This window comes from Tamandua tetradactyla, chromosome 14 (genome assembly GCF_023851605.1).
Source record: "Tamandua tetradactyla isolate mTamTet1 chromosome 14, mTamTet1.pri, whole genome shotgun sequence".
NCBI classification, from domain to species: domain Eukaryota; kingdom Metazoa; phylum Chordata; class Mammalia; order Pilosa; family Myrmecophagidae; genus Tamandua; species Tamandua tetradactyla.
The window spans coordinates 74,186,268-74,205,355 of NC_135340.1; the positions used below are offsets into that span (position 1 = coordinate 74,186,268).

The following is a 19,088-nucleotide window of genomic DNA, read 5'->3' on the forward strand; positions in this document are numbered from 1 at the left end:
CTCCTATTCACCTTCTTTTGTTAAGTAAACTTTATTATTTTTATATTCTCACAATATGAGTCTTCTGTAGGCATTTTAAAAATACCAAGAAGCAAACAGAGAAAATAAAAAGTATTTATAATGCCAGCACCTAGGGAAAAAATATGTCAATGTTTTGGCATCTATTCATTTACACTTTTCCTCCTCATGTTTAATTTGCAATTCCTTAATTTTATAGGCTATTAAGCATCTTTTTATATACCATTTTCCACCTGTGTCTGTTCTTTGGTGAAGTGTCCATCTCTTTTGCCCATTTTCTAATTAGGCTATTTGTTTTCTCATTATTGAGTGTTAAGAGTTCTTTGAAGATTTTGGATACAGGTCCTTTGTCAAAGTGTTTTTGCATATATTTTCTCCCAGTCTGTGGCTTGCCTTTTCATTTTCTTAACAGTGTCCTTCACAGAGCAGAAGTTTTTATTACTTTTACTTAATGATATCCAACATTGATCTTTTTTCTTTCACAGATCATGCTTTGGGGCATTGTACCTAAACAAGGCCACTTCGATTTTTCTCCTGTGTTATCTTCTAGAAGTTTATAGTTTCGCATTTTACATTCAGGCCTTTGATCCATTTTGACTTGGTTTTGGTGAAAGGTATAAGGTTGGTGTTTAGATTCATTCTTTGGCTTGTGAATGCCCAGTTGTTCCAGCACCGTTTGTACTGGAACTGATGCTGGAGAGCCCCCGGAGTTCTTGGAGAGTTAGAGACCTCAAATGGGGCCGGGCGTGAGGGTTCTTGACTCAGCTGCAGGATAGAATCCAAGGGCTTGTCGGTATCCACAGCCAAAAAGTTCACTGCGAAAGTACATGCTCGAAGGAAGTGAGTGTGAGCATTCTCCAAAGGAAGAGAAGCCCTCTGAGGCCGGGATCCTTGCATTATAAGGACTTGGAGGGGCCCTTCTCCCTCTGGCTATGCTAATAAGGGATTGATAAGCTGCACTTCTCATTGGTTCTTTTCGGGGTGGGCTAGGAGCACAAGGCGTGTGTGAGAGCGCCAAAGGAACTTCCTAGTTTACTCTTAGGACCATGTCCCCCTCCCTCCTGCCCTATTTACCTGCTTCAGAACCATTGGTACAGCCCCACTTGTGGTACAGAATTCTTCTTGTACATTATTGGGCTTGCTTTCCTAATATTTTGTTGAGGATTTTTGCACCTATGTTCATGAGAAATTTTGGTTTGTAATTTTCCTTTCTTTTTATGCCTTTGTCTGTTTTTGGTCTGTGTGTATTGTTTAATTTAAAGAAATTATAAGAGTTTTAATAAAAAGTCCTGCTTACATGTTCCCTCTCTCTCTCTTTCTCTAGTTTATCATTACCAATTTAAGATCCAGTTCATCAACCAAATTGAGAAACCAGTAGAACCAACTTTTACCATGTTGTTACTTGGAACAAAAGAGGATATGCAGAGAATTCCCATCACTCTGTGAGTATGAGATGGAGAACCCATCTAGGGTGGTGGCACACTTATTTTTCTCACAGGGCCTGGGTAGTCCATATTTCCTAAGGGCCAGGCCAAACACAACTTTTCAGCCCATTATGACTGCCCCCTATTCTATGTCAGTTGGGACATCCACGCCAGCCCCTCCTCAGCTTCCCCATGTTCTACCAATTGCCTCGTGGTAATGCTACCTGCGTGTGTGATGGGCCTAATGCGATGTGCACTGGGCAAAGAGGAAAGCCACAGGCAGCCAGTCAATATCTACAGTTCAGGAAGAAGATCCCAGCAGGGAGAACTGGCAAGGGACTGCTCAGCTCTCTACAAGAAAGTTCGGAACTCCTTCCTAGTGGGTTCAGAAAAACCATAATACAGAAATAAAACCGGTTTCATCCAATTTAGCATGAATTTTTACTCTCAATCAGCCTTCTCTACCAGTTCTCCTTATCTGTCCTTCACCCCTACATATCTGCTCACAACCGAAGCAGTGGCTTTACAACACCTTACTCAGAGGCTCCTCAGACTCAGCTGCTGGAAAGAGCTCAACAGCTGCTTTATCCAGTCTCTTTATCCTCAGCATGGGCCCTCCTTGGCAAGTGACACTAACCCTTCACCCACTCTGGGTCCAGCCCTCAACTGCCTGAAAATTGCCCTTAGCTTTGGATCTAAGATCAACACCATGGTTCATTCACCAAGAGTTTGGTGGTGCCTCACACTAGAGCTAGAAAGGACCCAACCCTGAGGATGCTCACAGCCGAGAAGGGTGGGTGAATTCATGAACAATTCTTTACAACATTCTGCAAGAAGTGCTACAGCGAGCTAAGCAAGGGAACCCTCCATCCATCTGTCTTACCCTAAATTCAATATTACCTCTGCTCCAAATTCCTTTGTTCTACATACTGGAAATGGAAATCTGGCTGCTCTGTCAGTGTTGGGACATTTTAATGTTTTGAAGATTAGTGAGTAAAGTTGTTAATTATACCTAAGGGCCTACATTTAAATTTTGCCTCAGATTGGTGCATCTTTTTAGATATTATCTCTATTATTGACGCATTTTGTTGCATTAACAGAAATTTCTATTTATATAGAGGCAAAAAGCATTACCATGGACAAAAGAATATGATATGAACCTACTGCATGAATCAAACCTAGAGAGAACTGGGCCTTCCAGCGGCCACTATCAAAGCCCCCCTGCTTTCCCAATTTGTTAATCAATAGCTTTCCCAATTTGCAGCTTTCTCAATTTGTTTATCTAAAAGCTAGGAAGAAATAGCCTGTACTAAACAAAGTTAACTGGATTATTATTGCAAGGCTAACACGGAATACAATATGATTTCTCCAATTTTATTGGATCAGAAAATCCCTTTTTTTTTCCTGGCTCACATATTGCTATCTCTATTAATAGACTGTCAAACACCAGTTTGGTAAATGCAGAAAAATGACCATCCCAAGTCACTCAGGTGAACTTAGCACATCATGAAATGTGCCTAAGCATCACTTTGTTCTTACCCATAAACTGAGTCTGGTTTCCTTTGTATCTTCAAGCAGTGAAAGAATTGCTAGTAATAAAACCTACTCCTTTCTTATCACATTGGATTTGGACATCGGTGAGCTGGTCATGATCAAGTTCAAGAGGGAAAACAGCGCAGTATGGGCCAATGTCTGGAACACCGTCCAAACCATCATCCCATGGGCCACAGAGCCTCACTACTCAGGCCTCGCTCTGAAGACCATCAAGGTCAAATCAGGAGAAACCCAGCAAAGGTGACTGGGGGTTCAATATCCTACTAACATATAGTAAGCACTTTCATGTGCTAAGCACTTTCACAATTTAATACCAACATCTATCTTATGAAGTGGGTACCATCATGCCTTAGATACTCAAGGACGTGACGTGACCACCTCAAGTTCACACAGCCACTGGTGGGAAGACCGTTGGAAGCCAGGTCTTCTGATCCCCAGTGTAGCCACTTCCCACTGCCCCTGGTTAATAGCTAGCACCCTCAGTAGTTTGAGAACCACCTCATGAGCCTCCATGCTTCTCAACCTTTGACATGCAGATAATTCACCAGGTGATGTCAGTGCTGCTGCGTCAAGGACCACACTTTAAGTGGCAAGAACTTAGAGGCAATATTTCTTTTCATTATTTATCCAGATAAATGCTTTTAACACATCGTAATCTCAAAATCTCAATTTACCACTCTCTTTGTGGTGACTTTCAAATCTTAGAGTACATTAGAGTCACTGGGAAGCTTACTAAATATGCAAAATGCCCAGACCTGCCTGCTGAGCTTCTGATTCACTGTTGTTTGAGAGAGGACCTAGGGATTTGCATTTTTAGCACAGGCCCCAAGAAATTCTGATGTGGATCAATGAATGACCACACACTGCTCTGTTTGATGTAGATCCCCCACCCTGGCCCCAAAGTCCCAGGAAAAAGAAGGGGTTGGGGTGGGAAGTAAGGAGTAAATAAGAGAAAGGGATGGTGTGGCAGCTCCTCCAGGCTCCCCAGATAAGCTAAGGGGGGTGCACAAAACAATTTGTCATGGCAACCATGTTTTTCTATAGTTCTGTAGTTCTCCATGAAAGGAGAATTCTGTCCTTTCCCCGACCCTTTCCTTTTTCTTCCCTTTGTCCTTGTTTCTCCTGTCCCACCTTCCTGTGTTGGGAAGCCTCTTTCTCTCTTTGGCTTGTCCTCAGTAGAGATGGAAAGCAGCAATTCTCCAACCTCCAGGCTACACACCTCCCTCACTCCTTGAATTTCTCTGCCAGGAGCCGGCCGGTGGCAGATTTATGTTCCCAGTCCCTTATAGAACCTCACTCTGAGATTTTTATCTCCCTGGGATACAGAGTCCTGGCAATTACTAAGAATATACTCTGCAGTCTGCCAACAGATTTTACCACAGGATCAATTTGAAAAAATTAAACTGCTTCTCTTATCTACTGAGCCGTTCTTGCATGACTCTTTGGCTCTTTAGAATAGCACTACTTCTTAGCATCACCCCTCCCCGCATTCTCTTAGCTAGAGGGTAACACTCCAGGTTTGGTGGCTGTTCACCATAACAATTCTACGTGACTTGTTCTGAAAGGATGTATAAAGCCCAACACTGCCTTCCCCACTGGTGCAGACCCACATGCTCCTGAAAAGGACAGAGCACAGGGAAGGAAATTGGCACACTTATGGAGACCCTACTGCTTGGTGGGCATTGAATTAAGTGGTCTATAGCCATTAAGCTCATTTAACCTTCCCAATAACCCTCTGAAATGAGTAACCCCAGCTATGCAGATTAGGAACCAAAGCCTCACAGAAGTTACACAGCTTGGGGATATTGCTCATACTGTCCAAGCCCAGAGCTGCCTCAGGTTTGGCTGACTCATTCCCCGCCCCCCCACTGCCCATGTACTGTTTCCAACAGAGTTCCTCCCTCCATTCAGAGTTTCTCCCTCCATTTGTCTTGACCACATTAATCTGATTTTCCTGGATTTAGTTTGCTCTACTTCTACTTGATCCTCCTGTTGTGAGATGAGGGTTCTGATTTGAGATTTTTCTCCTTTTTTAAATGTAAGCATTTAAAGCTACAAATTTCCCTCTCAGCACTGCCTTTGCTGCATCCCATAAGTTTGGGCATGTTGTGTTTTTATTTTCATTCACTTCAAGATATTCCCTAATTTCCCTTGTGATTTCTTCTTTGATCATGGGTTCATATGTTTTTTACCACTTGAATTTTTTTAAGAATGCATTCACAAATTACTCATAATAATTTTTAAATTTAAAAGTCTGATTTAGTAAAGACAATTACAGACTAGAATTCTCTATGACTTCTGCTAATTTTTTAAAAATAGATGCTGTTGAAACTACTAATGCAAGTGGCATCTTAGACCAAATTAACAGTCAAAGCAATCTGGTGTTTGTTCTCCACAAAGTATATAGGGTGATCTCTGTGGTTAAACAGCATCTTCACGATAAGAGGAAGGAATAAGGCTTGCAATGCTGGCCCAGGCAGAGGCTGATGACAGTTGTACCATCTCCATGGGATTTTAAGAAGGTCAAAGACAAATTGAAGCCTGTCCAAGGAAGTAAGATGTGGTTGTTAATCCTGCTATGTGAGGTAAAGTTGAAAGAACTGAGAACGTTTGCCCCAGAGCCAGGGCGATGTAGAGAAAGAAACAAGTAACCCTCCAATCACTGATGATCTGTTCTAGAGAGAACAAGGAGAGCTGCCCTTTAGACTGCGGTATCATCAATTCAAATCACCCCAGTACAGAATCCTAGGAAGCCTTAGAGCATTTAATTTCACTGACTTGAATTTTGTCTTTCTCTGAAATTATGAAAATATTTGCAAACATAAGAATCTAATTTAAAAAGCACCAGTGCATGCGTTATATAAATTGAATAAGTATTTGACCAGGAATGAAACACTTAGCAAGCTTCATCTAAAACTTAATGCTGCCTTTGCTTTGTGTTTTCTTCTCAGAATGACATTTTGCCCAGAAAACATGGAAGGTCTACAATTTCACCCGACCCAAGAGAAAATCTTTGTGAGATGTGAAGTAAAGCCTAAAAAACGGAAGCAAAAGATCAGATGAGCTATAATGAAGTCCAGCATAAAGGATAAATGAATTTTTTATTTTATCAGGAGTCTAACAAACCTCCAACCAGAGTTATATAAGGATTTTTGTATAAAGTTTAGATTTAAAGGGGATACATTTCACTATTTAAACTGAGCTCTTTAAAACCTTATTTGCATCTATTTTCAAATATTAGTGCAACTAAACATTTACTGGTGTTACCTTTGATTGAATGGTAATGCATGAAAATTAGTACAAATGTTAAGAGGCATTTGAAATCCATTGTTCTAATGTAAAATATCTTTCATAATCATCAGATTTCCCATTTTTCCTTGTTAGTTTATTATGAACAGTTTTTTGAACCATACCAAAAAGATGCTTTATTATATAACTAGCACTTCAATAAAGTAAAATTGCAATTAACCACTAATCGTGTGTCCTGATATACACAGCCATTAAGACAATACAAGTCACTGAAAGAAGAAAACATCTAATTAAACTAATAGTTATCATCATACAAATAATACAGTTAGGTAGCTGAAACACATAGAAGTGAAATTCCACCAAAGTTAATAGTGATATCAATGAAAGCTGGACAGTTAGTCATTTTAATATTTAAATTATAATACAACTTTCCTCCTTTGCTAATACTTGCAACAAACGCTAATAGAAAACTTAGGATATCTCAGCAAGTTAGATACCAAGTCTCAAACTGTCCAAAAGTTGAAATAATAGGGATGGGCCACAGTGGCTTAGCATGCAGGAAGGCTTGCCTGCAATGCCAGAGGACCCGGGTTTGATTCCCGGTGCCTGCCCATGTAAAAGTTGAAATAATAGTATTTTGCCCAGCAAAATCCCTAAAAAAAACACTTGACGGAAGCAGGTCCTAGATACTGGCTCATGGTTCACATTCTTTTCATCATAGCAGATTAAACAAGGTTCATGACACCAAAATTCTTGAAGAGAGGTCGGCCTCTCACTCGATCAATTCAAGATTATCTTGCATAGTTCACTTTTATTGTCCCTTGAAAGACACCTGAAACTAAGGGGTATGGGTGGAAAGAAAGACAGTTGGGTCAAAGTTTTAAAAGGAAGCATTCTGTCCTGAATGCTAATAGCCTGCAAAAGTATTTGGCCCTACAGATTTGGGACTCTTACATCCCCACAGTTGCATGAGACACTTTTATAAATCTCCTATTTACAGATATATCTTGTTGGTCCTGTTTCTCTAGAGAACCCTGGTTAATACAGTGGTGTGTGTGTGTGTGTGTACATGCTCATGTGCACACGCACATGCATTTCTAGAATTGATATATAATCTCTAGAATTGATGTATAATAAAATGTCTAAAATACCATGGTTTACAATAAAATCATGCTTGTATTGGATTGTCGTATTTTATCACCAACTATCCAGAAAGAATTTAAACTATTACCTTTAAAAAACAATATGAAAACACTCCTTGCTATATATCCTAGAGAACATTATATATACATGTACATCAGGATACACGTACAAGAATAGTCATATCAGCCTTGAAGTAGTAAAAATCAGAAGCCACCAAATGCCCATCAATAGAATGCGGAAATCAACTGTGATGTATTCTTACTCATAGATTGTCACGCACCAGTGGGAAAGATGAATGGAAGCTACACACCAGAAGAACAGGGCTGGAACCGGAGTGAGGCAGGGAGACACCTAGAGCACAAAATTTAAGGAGGCTTTCACTCACAGGCCCATGCACTTGCACAAAGACACAAAAACTACATATAGTTTGATGCAAGCAAAGCTTGCATCATTAGAGAGGGATAAGCAGGTGATAAAACTATAAGCAAAAGCAATAACACTACCATGAAACTGAGGCTTGTGCTAACTCTAGGAAGGAGAAGGCACACTGAAATCCAGGTGTCAGCCCTGTTCTCCTTGCTTTGGGTGGTGCTTACACCAAGCATTCTTCTTTAAAACCATTTTTTAAATTGTGCATATATATTGTGTGCACTTTTTGGTATGAAAGTCGCATTTCACAATATGAAAAACCATAAGAAAATGAAGGGCAACGTTAAAACAAACATTTTTTTTTCTAATATAGTTTGAATGAATTTCAATATACATGTAGACTCACAGGAAATATCATTAGAGGTTATTTCATCTTTAGTAAGAAAACTTGAAGTGACACAGTACAACATAACATTTTGGGGCAGAGAATTCAGTAAGCAGTCAACATGACAAATGGCTAACTGGAACATTTGAAGGTCCTCTTGGCGGGTCCAAATCTGATTGCCAATTCTGTTGTCAGTGGATTATTTTCACTTGGGAAGATGTGTTCATCCACATCACATTTTCTGAAGTATATTTTAGTAGGGAAGTCAAATAGGGAAACTGAATAATGCAGCCACATCTGTTCAGTGCACATGCAAAATGCTGGCTCATACATTGATTATACACACCTCTCTCCAAAGAATCTGCATTATGAGCCCACTCAGAAAAGATAACCATGGCATCTTGCCTTTTAGGCAAAAGCCTGTCCGTACTTTTACTTGTAAGAACGCACAAGGAGGGAAATGGAGCATCGATTACACTGCAGCTGGGCTCTTTGAAGTGAGTGAAGATGGAGAGAAGGAAACAAGTGCTCCATTCAACATTAAAATGAAAACCCTCTCCAGATAGGAAAGCTGACGGTTCCCAAAGTTCACCTTGAATAATGTTGGCTGCAAATATTGGAAAAATTTATTGCAATTATATACTGCCAGGGTGGCAAATCAGGGAGCAAAGCTTCCCAGTGCAATGTCTACTCTCCCACTGAGCCTGGCTTAGAGGAAAGTCTGGTGGATAAGAAATAAACAGAGACAAGCAAGAGAAAGACTAAAGATAAAGAAAATCAATCTATCCTGCTAATCTTATCTTACACTCTACACTTCTAGTTGAATCCCAATGATCTGTACTTGATTAATGGCCCCCAACATACCTCATTCCTTCCCGTCTCTGCCCTTTTTTATACCTCCACTCTCTTCTGCTTGCCTACAAAATTCCCTCCTCCCTGTCCAATTAAATTCTGGGTATCTCTCCAGGTCCCATTATTTTTACTAGAATCTTCCTAGGTCAAATCAGACCCCAGGGATCTTCCTCTCCTCTGACTGGCTAGCTATAACATAAATGACGACCTCTACTACTCCCTGGGCCCTTAGTTACTAGTGCCCTGCTGACTTTTCTCCTACCTCTCAGTCTCCTGGCTGCTGCTTTCTCCCTACTCAATCTTTCAGGTTTGGCCCCTCAGCGTCCAGGCCCCTTTCCTACTCACTCTAGTCTCTCTGTTTAGGCAACCTCACTGACTTCTACCTGGAGAGGCCAACAATTTCCACACTGCAGCTCCAAGGTGGAAGCTCCCATGAGCTACACTCCTGTATTACCAATTGCCCAGTCAACAGCTCCCCTTGGTTGTCTCACAAGCTCACCAAATCTAAACCTATGCATCCTCCCACCCATCTGGTATTGGTTTGAAGCTGCATGTACCCCAGAAAATCATGTTCTTAAAGCTAATCCATTCCTGTGGGTGTAGACCTATTGTGGGTGGGACATTTTGATTAGGTTATTTCAGCAAGAAGCTGGAAGCAACAAAGAGAGAGACTGGTAGATGCCCTGTGCCCTGTCATCTGATAGAGAAGCTGAGGATCGCCTGGAGCTAGTCTTTAGGGAGAAAGCATTGCCTATTGATGCCTTGATTTAGACATTCTCATGGCCTCAGAACTGTGAGCTCATAAGTTAATAAAACCCCATTATAAAAGCCATCCCACTTTCGATACATTGCATTTTGGCAGCTTTAAGGAACAAACCCCCACCACCCCACCCACCACCACCCCTATCCCCTGAAACCTTCTCCTTCTCATGCTCCCTGTTCTCTCAGTGCCTGGACATTGAGATTTTTAAAGGTTTTCCAGGTGGTTCTTTTATGCAGCTAAGTTTGAGAATAGATCTAGACACATTGGCCATCCTTCAGTTCCTCCCAAAGTGCAAATCTCTCTCCCACATCTAGGCCTTCACACAGTCTATGCCTTATGCCTCATTTTCTCTCCTAACTAACTTCCTCACAAGTTTTTGGTCCCAATTTAAGTGTTACTGCTTCAGGGATAATTTAACAAAGATTATCCCACCCCCACCCAAGTTGAAATCAGCTTTCCACGTTATTCATATTTTTAAATATCTTTCCATTGTTCTTGTTAGAGGCTATGCCATGGAGAGCCATACTGGAGGCTAAGGCCAAAGGAAAAATCAGTAATACCTGTCTTTATATGAAGTGCTGATATTTTGTTCATCATGGACTTTAGCATTAATTTTGATTTTTTAAAATACTGCATTAACACTAGAAAATTGAAAACAGCCTATGCGGGTCACATTTGTGATTCTCATTACATTTCTATTGCACAGTACTGGTCTAGACTAATAAAAAGCAGCAAACAAAAAATAGGTTTTGCATTAAAATACTGCTTATCTTTATCACTGAGTTTTTTGGAGCCCCCGTAAGATGGTGCACCCAAGGGAGGAGCCTCATTCATCTCATCCTTGTCTCATACCTGATACGTGGAGCTGCATAGAGTCTGTCTCCCACACTGGACGTGAGGTCAGGGAATGTCTCTGTTTGTTCAGTGCTTTAACTTAAATGACCAGCCCAGTGCCTGGCACAGAGTTGGCATCCATATGCTTGTTGAATTAAGCAGATGGTCATCTTATCTTGTTACAGGTATGTCTTATCTCTCCGATGATATCATAAGCTCTAACTACTGTATCTGTCCAAGACAAAGTTCACTGCTTCCTTATTCAGTTCAAAAACAAAGCCAGGTTGATGCTAAGGTTGGATTCTCTTCATGTATCAAGGACAAGGTCTTCTCTTCTTCATGCCCTGGCCCAGCATCTGCCTCAATGAATTCATCAAAAACCCTTTATGTTCCTTGACTACATTTTAACCTTTCAGATATGTCTATGACACACCAAAAAGGATTTTAGAGACTCAGAGCTAGCTTCATGCCAAGTAAGGCAGAATTATAGGATAACAGTAACATCAGGATGGAGAGTGATCATAGGTGTGAACTAGTGCTTCTCAAGCTTTGCTAGACACAGGACTCACCAGAGAGCTTGTTAGATGCGGTTTTGACTCAGGGGATCAGGGATGGGGCCCGAGATCTTGCACTGCCAACAAGCTTCCAGGCAATACCACTGCTCCCAGTTCCCAGACCACCCTGTGGTGCCATGAACATAGACCAGTGTCTCCCAACCTTCTCTGATGCTATGAGTCACCTGGGCACCAATGGAAGCACAGCTTCCGCCCCCCACCCCCCACCAGTGGTTCTAATTCTGTGGGTCCATGACAGATCCCAGAGAGTTTTATTTTTAATAGGTCCCCTGGTGAATGTCATTAGAAAAGTTGGGGTAACACTCATCTAGTCCAACACCTTTGTTTCAAGCAAACGTCGTACCTGTGGCTGAGCACCTCTAGTGATGGGGGGTCCCTACCTCTTCTGGGAGGTCATTGGCCTTTGCCATAACTTCTCTGCCTTGGTTTCCTCCCTGAAGGTCATAGAGACCAAATGAAATGCCTCAAATATCTGAAGACAGTCTTTTTGAGACTTTAACTCCTTGAGGAGAGGAGTGTAACGTAGTTTTTGTTGGAGTAATTTTTAAATGTTCTCATTTTAAACATATTTTACAAAAGCATAAAAACAATGCATGACACAATACAAAGGTGTTTAAAGAGAAAGCTTATCATCTCCCTGTCTCCCTCCTAGCTTAGCCCAGAGAGCTGGGATACAGACCAGTAGCGGCCTGGTTAACCTAATCCCTGCAAACTCTCCAAGCCTTTGTGCACACTCAGGGTTTCTGCTGCTTGTTTGTTTGTTTTCACCAAAGTATACAGATAACTTTGTAAACTTACTTTTAATTTTTTTAGTTAATAATATATCCTGAGTACCCTTACAAGCCAGAAGATATGGATATTTTTTTCTAATTTCCTTATGTATATGAAGAGAATATTTTTATATAAATAGAATTACATTGTCCCCACTGGAGGGGTTAGTGCAGTCTTTTCCTACTCTTTTTAATTAGCTCAATACCCTCCACCCTGACCCATGTTAACAACTTGGGGTGTAACTTTAGGATTTTTCTATATTTGATTACCTTATCAAATTATCTCTCTAATTCAATTCTCTTTTTACTAGAATCTTATGATATGCAATCACTTCAATACCAAAAAGGCAATATATATTGATTATTTCATTTTTTTTCACCTTAATGGGTTTGCCAGAAACTTCAAGACAAAGTTGATGAATCATGCTGACAGGAGGTTCCACTGTCTCGTTCCTAGGGTTAACTAAGTTTTAGAGCTATGCCCATTTTTAGTACACACTTTACTTTCATTTTGGCAAGTAAACTTTATCGTGTTTAAGCACTTTTCTTCTATTTCTATTTTACTTGGTATCTTATTAGAAATGGCTGTTGAAATTTGGGCAATGCCTTAGTAATATATTGTTTTTCTCCTTTCATTTGTTCATAAAATAAATTATGTTGATAGATTTTCTGATACTGTTTCACACTGGCATTCTTGGAATAAACCATCCTTGGTTACAATGTGTTTTTTTCATACATTCTGCATTTTATTTGATGAAATTTTATGTAGAATCTTGCATTTATTTTTATAAGTAAAATTGATCCACACCTCTTTTTTTGGCGTTATTTACCATGTTTTAGTATTCTATGGCTTTGAATAGTTTAAATAATATCATAATCACCTTTTTTTTAACTAGGAAAAAAAAGCTGTGAAATCATTTGGTGGTTCTTGTGCCTTTCCATGTAATATTCTTATGATTTTGGCTTTTACTTTTTGTATTGCATATAAGATTTATTAAAATTATATTTGTAAAATCTCTTCAAGCAAAAGAGGTACGAAGTGCCATGTGATCACAATTATGACTAAAAGAAGGCAGAATATTAAAGCACAGGAAATACCCCAAACCAAACTGTGAAGATCTAATAATCCCTGAGTTATTGCAGCAAATGTACACATTTACTGTAGAAAATAAGATTAGACCCAGGAATGCTGGGTGGTGCTTGCCTCAATTTTAAATTTAGATGTGACCCACAAAAGGAAAAAAGGGAGAAACCAACCTACTGTAAAGCTAAATTGTTAACTGTCAGAGAAACTCTGTTAGAAATGGTAATATTCCTCCCATTTCTTACAGATTCTCTTCTTAAGAGTATGTCTGACAAGTAAAACATATGGATTAAAAACAAATAAATAATAGGGGGAACAAATGTTAAAATAAATTTAGTAGATTGAAATGCTAGTGATCAATGAAAGGGAGGGGTAAGGGGTATGGTATGTATGAATTTTTTTCTGTTTTCTTTTTATTTCTTTTTCTGAATTGATGCAAATGTTCTAAGAAATGATCATGATGAATATACAACATATATCATGATGATATTGTGAGTTATTGATTATGTAACAAGAATGGAATAATCATATGGTAAGAACGTTTGTGTTTGTATGTGTTATATTTCATAAATTAATAAAAAATAAATTAAATTTAAAAATTAAAAAAGAGTATGTCTGAATGCTCCCCTTTAGATACTGCATTTGCAGCTGTTCTAAGTTCTTTTAATTCCTTGGTGGGTAGGTTCAGGGGTTCTGTGGTGGATGGCCATTAAACAGCCCAGAGGTGTGTTTTCTACCTTTTACACTGATATTCTAAATGCAATAAGATGTACGAATAGTTAAATTACCGTTTATTTTTTTAACAATGACATATGTATATCATTTTGGATTAAACAGGCCCATCAATTTAGGAAGGAAGCTAATGCAGTTTTTAAAAAAGTTTCTAAAAGAAAATATTTAATGGATTACAGTAAGTTATTTCTGTTAAGACCTCTTCTGACTCTACTTTCTTCTAGGCTGGAATAAAATTGGTACTCTTTAAATATCACATTAGTATGTACAAATTACTTGGGTTTTTATGAGTTTAGTTAAAATTAAATTAAATTAAAAGTAAAGAACATGTTTTTATTCTCTCCAAGAGGGAAACACCTTAAAACTGAATTCATTTTGTTTTTCTTTAAACATAAGAAGCTTCATAATTAGACTAATATTTTTGAAATTAAAATAACGTTTTCTGCTATCCTTTTTCATTTTCTAGTGAAAAACAATTTTTCTCTGCTGATAGGGAAGAACTACTGCCCACATTCCTATCTCCATTTTTTGGCTTGTTTGCTTCCATGTTATTATATGAGTTTATAATTGCAATTTTAATGAGCATGTTATAATATAATATTCCATTTTCACTTAATTTATATAAATTTTATGCTGCTACATAGTTTTCTAAGGTTTTTCAGTTAAAATTTTTTAAATTGATAATGCATAGACGTGGTTAAAAAATGAAAAATATACAAATGGCCACAGTGATGAGCCTGTGTTACCACCATCCCCCAGCTATGTATTTTTTATCTTCCAGAGATATTTTTAAATATACAAGCAAATGTGTTTGTATATCGCTCCCCACTTTTTCATACAAATAGTAGTAACATTTCTGTTCCTTGCTTCTTTCACTCATACATCTTCTAGATCATTCCATGTCAGTTAACAAAGGGCTTCCTTATTGCTTTTTTCTTTCAACTAAATTTGTTCTTATCTTTCAAAACTTAATAACCAAAATACTCAGTCACTTTATTCAATTTAAAGGCTACAAGTACAAATCTGTCTCTTGTTGCACTTAAGAACAAAAAAATTGCCAAGAAAATATACCAATACTTTCCTTCTAAGTAGTGGCTTATGATTATATTAAAGTGCACATGACATCTATTGGTAATTTAGATAAATCAAATGGCATCTTTTACAGAAAGCATAAATATTCTACCCCAGATAATATTTATTTTATTTTCATTTCAAAATAATTACAGACAGCAAGAAGTGGCAAAAACAGTAGAGAAAGTTCCCTTGTACCCTTTACCCAGTTTTCCCCGGTGGTCGCAGCTTACATATTTGTAGTGCATAATCAAAACCAGGAAATTGACATTGGTACACTCAAATTTGACCATTTTTTTCATATACTCGTTTGTGTGTGTGTGTATATGGTTCTATGATATTTTATCACTTAAATATATATTTGTCTAACCATAATCCGGTTACGAAATTGTTCATCACCACAAAAGAACTCCTCTGTGTGACCCCTTTAGAGTTGTACTATCAGCTTTTACTTTTATATTCGGGACCAGGACAAGGGGGAGAGAAGCAAAGCACCTAGGTCACAAAATTCAAGGAGAAATGCCATGTAAACGCCAACCTCTCACTTGTATGAACCTGAGAGTAGGTGTGTCTCCTGAAGAGTGAGGTGCCTAAGGCACAATATTATAAAGGCACTCACTTTCAGGGGGCTACCAAGTGAAGGGCCAGCACTTGTCCAAACTTATCCCCTTGAATTTTAAGCACTAGATACCTCACTTGCCTCTTCATAGTCTCAGCTCTGTTTATATTAATTTCTTCTTCACACATTCTTTCATTTTATTTTGTTCTTTCTATAATTCCATAGAAAAGCCACAGGTACTTTCATTTTTAGTCATTTTTAGTCAATCTTCTTTAATGATAATGGCATGTAAAGCTATTACCTTCTCAGAACAGATTTTGATATGAAGCATTGCCCTTTTCATTGGTTTGCAGTTTTAGTTCTATGTTCCTCTTTGTTCCAAGGGTTATCCAGAAAGTATTCCTTAATTTATAAATAGGCTATTCTGGTCACTTGTGAATTATTTATTCTAATTTTATTGGATTATGAACCGAAAAAGTGCTGACAAAAATATCTCATTTTTAAAACTTGCTAATGTAACCCAGCACGTAATCAATTTTATAATATTAGACTGGATGTATTTTTGGATCTATATTTTTTTATGTGAGAGATTATCAGCATATCTATTAAGTTGAGTATATGCATTGCATTATTTAATTCTTCTAATCTGTAATTTTTGTATATTAGATCTGATTTTGAAAAATGTTTTTAAATATCCTGCTATAATATATTTTTATCATTTTCTTTGTATTCATATTGTTTAGTACACATAGGTTTATTAAGTCTACTTCTTAAAATGTGCCTTTCATCATTACATAATATCCCTCTTTAATCCTAAATTCCATTTTTTCTGATAATTTATTTTGCTATTACTATTCCTTTTTAAATTATATTTGGTTGGTATCTTTGTTCTTTTTTTCATTTTAACTTTTTTTGATTTCCTTGGAATTTGTTTTAAACATTTTTCTTCTAGATAGAATACAGCTATTATTTTTAATTCAATCTAAGAGTTTCTGACTTAAGTGAAAAAATCCAGTCCATTCACATTTAGTGTAAGGATTGAAATACTCCAACTATTTTATTTATTTATTCCCTTACTGTACTTGTTGCTTCCTTTTAATTTTTTTTCACAGTTTGATCAGATTGCTATTATTCCTCCTTGCTATTTTGTTAATATAAGAATTCTCTTATAGATTTCCATTCTATTTTTGGCTACTTTTCCTGACCTGTTGCTCATAATCAAATGTATTTCTTTACCATTATATAAAAACCAACAAAATATTTCTGCCACCAAAATATTCTATTCTTCCATTGCTTCCACTCCTCATCCCAAGCTTTAGAATATTTTCATTTCTCCCTTCAAATGCATGGTCTCCTCCCCAGATGTGATCTTTGGAACACTTGCTTCCTTTCTTGCCACCCACCCCAAATGACCATATTTGTTGAAATTCTCAGTTCCAGACTGCTTTTGTAAGAGTTATCAAGGCAGATGGTGATGTGATCAGCTCAGGAAAAGAGTAGAATTTTTTTAAAAAACACAAAAGATTACATGGAGCTCTTCACATAAGTGGCCAGAAGTGATCTCTGAAAATGATTAGCTATTCACTTGACCCAGAAAATCCCACAAAATCATGCAAATCAAGAGGTTCAAATCTCCGTGTTCACTTTAAGAACACCTGAGAAACTGCTCAGGCCATCAAGGGTATGCACATTCGAAAAGCCACCAGGTATCTGAAAGATGTTACTTTACAGAAGTGATGTGTTTCTTTTCATCATTACAATGGTGGTGTTGGTAGGTGTGCGCAGGCCACACAGTGGGGCTGGACACAGGGTCAGTGGTCCAAAAAGAGTGCTGAAATTTTTGTTGCACATGCTTAAAAATACAGAGCGTAATGCTGAACTTAGGGTTTAGATGTAGATGCTGGTCATTGAGCACATCCAAGTGAACAAAGCTCTAAGATGCGCTGGAGGACTTAGCTCAGTGTTGGATTAACCCACACATGAGCTCCCCTTGCCACACTGAGATGATCCTTACTGAAAAAGAACAAACTGTTCCTAAACCAGAACAGGCAGTTGCACAGAAGAAAAAGATACCACAGAAGAAACCCAAGAAATGAAAACTAATGGCTCAGGAATAAATTCATCATAAAATAAATGCAAATTAGAGTTAAAGCAAAAAAAGAAAGATTACACAGAGGAACCAGCGACACTCATGGTCAGAGGAAGGCACTTCTCTGGCGTGTGAATATACAAGTGCTGGTAATACACCCTGTTCTAGTTTGCTAGCTGCTGGACCGTGACATACCAGAAACAAAATGGTATGTTTTATAAGGGGGAATTTATTAACTTGCAAGTTTGCAGTTCTAAGCCGTGAAAATGTCCCAGTTAAAGCAAATTCTATAAAAATGTCCAAATTAAGTCACCAACGTGGGGTTACCTTCACTCAAGAAAGACTGATGAAGTTCAGGGTTTCTCTCTCAACTGGAAAGGTACATGGTAACCATAGTAACATCTGCTAGCTTCCTCTCCAGGTTTTTGTTTCATGAAGCTCCACTGGGGGCATTTTCCTTCTTCATCTCCAAAGGTCTCTGGCTGCCTGGGTTCTCGTGGATCTCATGGCCCTGTCATTGCTCTCTCCAAAACGCTTCTCTTTTAAAGGATTCCACAAAACTAATCAAGCCCCACCTGGAATGAATGGAATCACATCTCCATCTAGTCAAAAAGTTAATACACACAACTGGGTTATCTCCACAGAGATAATCTAATCAAAATATCCCAACCTATGTTATAGAATAGGGATTAAAAAAATTGGCTGCTACCACAAGAGTGGATCAGGACTAAAACATGGCCTTTCTAGGGCACATGATCCTTTCAAACCAGTACATACCCTGATTCAGGTGATGATCCCTCTTACCATTTCCCTATGATTACATCCTTTAGCTCTGAGTTTGTTTGATTGCCAAATAAAAGCAACTGATAATAACCCAGTATATCTTGGGTGATTCTACAAGACTGAGTAAGTTAAAGATACAGATGTATCAAGCTTCAAGTAAGTTAAAGATACATCTGTATAAAGATACAGATGTGTTTGATCACCAAATAAAAGCAACTGGTAATAACCTAGCATACCTTGGGTGATTCTACAAGACTGAGAAAGTTAAAGATACAGCTGTATCAATTTTCATATAGTCCTTTTCTCTCAAAGGACTGCAGTCTTCTATACTGCAGCCTGCAGTGTTGGAAGTGAACAATCCAATGCCAGGATGATTCCTTTTTGTTTAGGAGTAACTTATTTTTCAGTGTGGAAACCTGTAAGATTTTTTCTTTATTCTTGTAGTTCAGAGACACAATATGCCTAAGAGCATGCCTTTTTATCATCATTCCTGCCTGAAATGCTATGAAATGCAGGTCTGTCTTCAATTCAGAAACTTTTCTTATGTTAATTGCTTGCCTCTTCTATTACATCGCCCATTCCTACTTCTGAATTTCTATATTATTTCCTGATTTCTATAACTTTGTATTTTTGCTCTGTGCTTCGAAATGTATCTTTCTCTTATCTTCCAAGATACTACTTCAAGGCATCAACGGTGACTTCCTCCTTCGTTCTTCTTGAAATTTTAGTTCAAAATTCTTTTTTTTATCCCAGAAAATCACTTTTTTGTGTGCTACCCTTAAATCTCTTTAAATTTTCTTTTCTTTTCTTTTTTTGGTTCAAATTCTGTTTCTG

The 19,088-nt window shown here is 38.1% G+C and overlaps 1 protein-coding gene across 2 annotated transcripts in view; it reads left to right on the plus strand.

Annotated features, from left to right (window-relative positions):
• LIPC (lipase C, hepatic type) overlaps positions 1-7,410 on the plus strand; it is a 184,504-nt gene extending 177,094 nt beyond the window's left edge. For both annotated transcript variants that reach the window (XM_077128030.1, XM_077128031.1), the window contains exons 8-10: positions 1,343-1,460; positions 3,018-3,236; positions 5,948-7,410. In XM_077128030.1, the coding sequence (XP_076984145.1) occupies positions 1,343-1,460; positions 3,018-3,236; positions 5,948-6,059 (449 nt within the window). In that variant the 3' untranslated portion in view covers positions 6,060-7,410. The remainder of the gene's footprint in view (positions 1-1,342; positions 1,461-3,017; positions 3,237-5,947) is intronic.
• Positions 7,411-19,088: the final 11,678 nt, after the last annotated feature.